Source organism: Austrofundulus limnaeus, unplaced genomic scaffold, assembly GCF_001266775.1.
Source record: "Austrofundulus limnaeus strain Quisiro unplaced genomic scaffold, Austrofundulus_limnaeus-1.0 Scaffold802, whole genome shotgun sequence".
NCBI lineage: Eukaryota > Metazoa > Chordata > Actinopteri > Cyprinodontiformes > Rivulidae > Austrofundulus > Austrofundulus limnaeus.
In genome coordinates, this window is record NW_013953204.1 from 46,234 (window position 1) to 50,894 (window position 4,661).

General features: G+C 46.0%; 1 protein-coding gene across 1 annotated transcript; it reads right to left on the reverse strand.

Moving 5' to 3' along the window:
* Nucleotides 1–414: 414 nt before the first annotated feature.
* sh3bp5la (SH3-binding domain protein 5-like, a) lies at nucleotides 415–4,345 on the reverse strand. The gene is made up of 6 exons (XM_014028733.1): nucleotides 3,659–4,345; nucleotides 3,243–3,305; nucleotides 2,890–3,018; nucleotides 2,496–2,660; nucleotides 1,292–1,465; nucleotides 415–1,211 (listed from the first exon to the last, which is right to left on the reverse strand). The coding sequence occupies exons 1-6, from the start codon at nucleotides 3,872–3,874 to the stop codon at nucleotides 675–677; spliced, it is 1,284 nt and encodes a 427-aa protein (XP_013884187.1). The 5' UTR covers nucleotides 3,875–4,345; the 3' UTR covers nucleotides 415–674.
* Nucleotides 4,346–4,661: the final 316 nt, after the last annotated feature.

The window sequence follows — 4,661 nt, forward strand, 5'->3', positions numbered from 1 at the left end:
ATCCAGCCTTGATAGTCTTGAGATTCCTTCAACCGTCTGCACATTCAGATGCAGCGAAGCAGAAGCAGAACCAGAACAGAACCGAGCCTCCTCATGGTTCTGAGACGCAGCAGAGACTCTGTGTCCTCAGCTTTAAACAGATTCTGAAGACACCTGAGTACAGGACACACCTGTGCTCACGTTAGTTTACCAGTTTAACCATTCTGTTCAACCTAAAGCTAAAATTGATTTTTATTTATTAATATTTAGTTATTTAATTTAGTCAGTCTCATGTTTACTCAGTGATTTATATTTAATTATTTTGGTCAGTTTTATGTTTACTCAGTGATTTATATTTAATCATTTTAGTCAGTTTTATGTTTACTCAGTGATTTATATTTAATTATTTTGGTCAGTTTTATGTTTACTCAGTGATTTATATTTAATTATTTTGGTCAGTCTCATGTTTACTCAGTGATTTATATTTAATTATTTTAGTCAGTCTCATGTTTACTCAGTGATTTATATTTAATCATTTTAGTCAGTTTTATGTTTACTCAGTGATTTATATTTAATTATTTTGGTCAGTTTCATGTTTACTCAGTGATTTATATTTAATTATTTTGGTCAGTTTCATGTTTACTCAGTGATTTATATTTAATTGTTGTGACCTCTGGGTTCTGGGCGTCTGAACCTCACAAGCTGAAGCTTCGGTGGTGCTGCTTGGAGAACTGATGCTGACGCTGTTTGGCCGTTGTTTCTGTCAGTTTGTCTCTCTTGTTGACCGCCGCTCCTCTCTCCTTCTCCCCCTCGTCCCCGGTCACGCTGCCGACGTCGCTGAGGTCTCCCAGGTGCTCCACGGAGTCGTACTTCTCCAGGTCGGAGGCGATGGTCTGCAGGCTGAAGACGGAGAGGGAGTCGGAGCCAGCTCGCTCCCTCTCCTTGTCGTGGTCCTTGTATCGCTCCAGCAGATCCATGGCTGCGTCCAGACGCTCTTTACCCGCCGCTCCGCCGCAGGCACCGCCCTCCTCCTGAACCGTGGAGTCGGACTCGGCGCCGACGGGGGGGCTCCGCCCACCGTAGATGATAGGAAGTCCTCCCTCGACCAGGTCCCGCCCCCTCTGAGCGTGGATCTGCTCGCTAATTTGCTCCAGGTTCCTCAGAGCGATGGAGTAGCGTGTTTTCACTTTGGAGACGTTCTGTTCCAGCTGCAGAACTTTGGTTTTATGGTCCTGGAGTCACACACAACAGATTTTACACCAAAGACTCTTTTCCTACTCGTTAAAGGTTTCAAGCATTCAGTTAGTTTTACCTCCAGGATGTTGTTTAACTGAGCCTTCAGCTCAAAGTAGGGTTTGGACTTCAGGATGACCCTCTTCAGGGACTTCTGCAGCATCTGGACCCGGGCCTCGGCCTCCTGACAGGAGTGTGTGACGCGCATGTGTTCCCTCTCACTTCGGATTCTCTCCTCCTCGGCTTCATTCACCTGCAGGAGGAGGAGGAGCCCAGCACGTCAGGCTTTACTGTTACCTGAGTTCTTCAACATTTTACAGCTCCACACTTCTCCAGACTCACGTCTTCAGATTAAAACATCCTGCTGACATGATTTATGCAGCTGTTAGCATGGATCATATTTTAATTAACTGTATTCATATTTGTAGTTTTTAATCTTAGTTGTATTTTACTGCAGTTTATGTACAGTAAGGAGTCTGGAAACACAAAAACCTTCACATGTAGAGGATTCATTTGACCTTTGGCCCGTTTCTTCAACATCAAAGTCTGTTTTTTCCACATCAAAACATGTTTCCTCCACATCAAAGCGTTTCCTCCACATCAAAGCATGTTTCTTCAACATCAAAGCATGTTTCCTCCACATGAAAACATGTTTCCTCCACATGAAAACATGTTTCCTCCACATGAAAACATGTTTCCTCCACATCAAAGCGTTTCCTCCACATCAAAGCATGTTTCTTCAACATCAAAGTCTGTTTTTTCCACATCAAAACATGTTTCCTCCACATCAAAGCGTTTCCTCCACATCAAAGCATGTTTCTTCAACATCAAAGCATGTTTCCTCCACATCAAAACGTTTCCTCCACATCAAAGCATGTTTCCTCCACATGAAAACATGTTTCCTCCACATCAAAACGTTTCCTCCACATGAAAGCATGTGTCCTCCACATCAAAGCATGTTTCCTCCACATCAAAGCATGTTTCCTCCACATCAAAGCATGTTTCCTCCACATCAAAGCATGTTTCCTCCACATCAAAGCATGTGTCCTCCACATGAAAACATGTTTCTTCCACATGAAAACATGTTTCTTCCACATGAAAACATGTTTCCTCCACATCAAAGCATGTGTCCTCCACATCAAAACATGTGTCCTCCACATCAAAACATGTTTCCTCCACATGAAAACATGTTTCCTAAACATCAAAACGTTTCCTCCACACCAAAACATGTTTCCTAAACATAAAAAAGTTTCCTCCACACCAAAGCCTGTATCCACTGTTACCTTGGAGGTGGCGTGGTTCAGCATCTCCTGCCAGGTGGGGTCCAGCGTGTTCTTTCCGTCAGCCATCAGGCCCTGCTCAGCCACGTACACCATCTCCCTGGCGGCTGTGTGCATAGAAACGGCTCGCTCGTAGCTCAGGGCTGCCTTCTGGGTCTCCTGCTGAGCCTACAGGTGAGCAGGTGGACGGTTTAACTCAGGTGAGCTGTAACGAGGACTCCGCTGAGCAATTACCAACAAATATCAAGTCTTAAGATTGTTATATGTTTATAAATCCATCAAGAATAAACAATAAAGGAATCTTTTTACTTTAGAAACTTAACTGAGTGATGTTTCTGCTGCTGTGGGATTAAAGATGGAGGTTTTAAGTTTCCAGACAGGAAACATGGATTGTTACCTCTTTAGCCAGGCGGCGGGCTTCGTAATAGGGCCGGGCCTTTTCGATGCAGCTGCCGAGCTGCGAGCTCTGAGCATTCAGCTTCCTGGCAGACTCGGTGAGGATCTTCCTGTAGCACGACCTGGCATCCTTCACGGTTAATGCACACACAAATGAAACGATTAGATTAACCTGGACCGGAACATCAGGTCCGATTTCATGCAGGAGAACCAGCTGGAAGCGGAGAATCAATTCACGCAGCGCCAGACTGACACCACGCACGTTTTCGCCCACTTCAGGAGCTGAAACCTTTTCCAAACGAGGCTTTTCCCATCCCGACTGGATGAATTAATAATTTACTCATTTATACTCACATCCAGCTCCAGCTCTAGTTTGTTGATTTCTGTGCTGGCTTCATTCAGGTGCTCCAACTCTTCCTGTGTCCAAAACAAACAAAACGTTAAATTTATAGAACAATAATTTAATGTTTGTCCCCATTTTTAATCCATAAGTTGCATCAGTGATGGACTGAAACTGGAGGATGAATCATTGAACAGGTATGAAGCGATGACTCAATCCTGACAGGATTATAATCTCCCTGACCTCGCAACCGGATTAGCAGAGATTATTGTAAATTGTAATTAAAACAAAGTGAACAATAAATAATGAATAAGCAGCCTCTCCGTTAGGCCTATAAACCCAGAATAATCCACCAATAATTAAATATCTCCCGTCTTATGAAGGTTAAATTCCCGCTGACAGGTAACCATTAGATGCCCGCGGGTCTCACCTGAATCCGGGGGTCCAGCTCCTCTTCATACGGACCGTGCACCGGTTCCCCGGGGCCTTTTTGGTTTTCCTCCTCCCTGCAGGTGTCTTTCAGCTCCGCCTCTGCTTTCGGTCCTTCGGTTTCAGCAGCTTCCTCCCCGGGGGTCACCTCCCGCCACTCGCCCACATCTGACTCCCCGGAGCCGGCGGGGCTTTCACGCAAGTCGCCCGGCTCCATTCCAGGCCGAGCGGCAGTTTCTGTTTCCAACCCTCAAGATGACGCGTTAATGTCCGCGTTTCGAGCCCCCTGCTCGTCTAACAGCTGCTGAAAACTGTGCGGATTTGAATCAGAAAGCACTCGTAGCAGGAACGTAAAACGAGCTTGAAACAGCAGCCATTTCCACATGAACTCCTCTGCAGCCGACTAGCCTTTAGCGTGCTAAAAGCTAACCCCGTAAAAACCCATCGCGACTTATTATTAGCCTAGCGTGCTAGTTAGCTAACACCGTAAAACGTCACGGTAGATTGTTAGCCTAGCTGAGAAGCTAACAGTGTAGCCAGTTAGCCTAGCCTAGCGTGCTAACAGTTGTTTTTCCAGCGAACAGGTAAGACCTCACAGCTGCCGGGAGGTGCAGAGTCGAAGGAGGTTTATCCCCCTTTAAGCCCCCTCGATCCTCCATCTCCCTCCCCCCTGGTACCTCAACACCTCAGCTAGGCTAACCAGCTAGCTGTGTCGGCCTCGCATCACTCCTGACAACAGTCCTGCTGCTGTCTGAGGAGCGTCCGTTTGAACCTAAACGGCCACCGTAGACACGAAACAGCCGACTGACAGCATCAGTTTGAGCGATTTTAACAATGTTACAGTGAATTTATCATCTTTAAACTCATCAGTGCTTGTTTCTCTTTTTTCTGAAGCGTGATTTTGGTTTTAAAGAAAATCCATCCATCCATCCATCCATCCATTTTCTTCCGCCTATCCGGGGTCGGGTCGCGGGGGCAGCAGCTTCAGAAGGGAGGCCCAGACC

Excerpts from the sequence above, each read along its gene's own strand:
- sh3bp5la (XM_014028733.1), bottom strand. The coding sequence starts at position 3,874 with ATGGAGCCGGGCGACTTGCGTGAAAGCCCCGCCGGCTCCGGGGAGTCA. Across the intron at positions 2,661-2,889 it reads CCCGCCGCCTGGCTAAAGAG|GCTCAGCAGGAGACCCAGAA; the intron begins GTAACAATCCAT and ends GCTCACCTGTAG. Across the intron at positions 1,466-2,495 it reads TGAACCACGCCACCTCCAAG|GTGAATGAAGCCGAGGAGGA; the intron begins GTAACAGTGGAT and ends CTCCTCCTGCAG.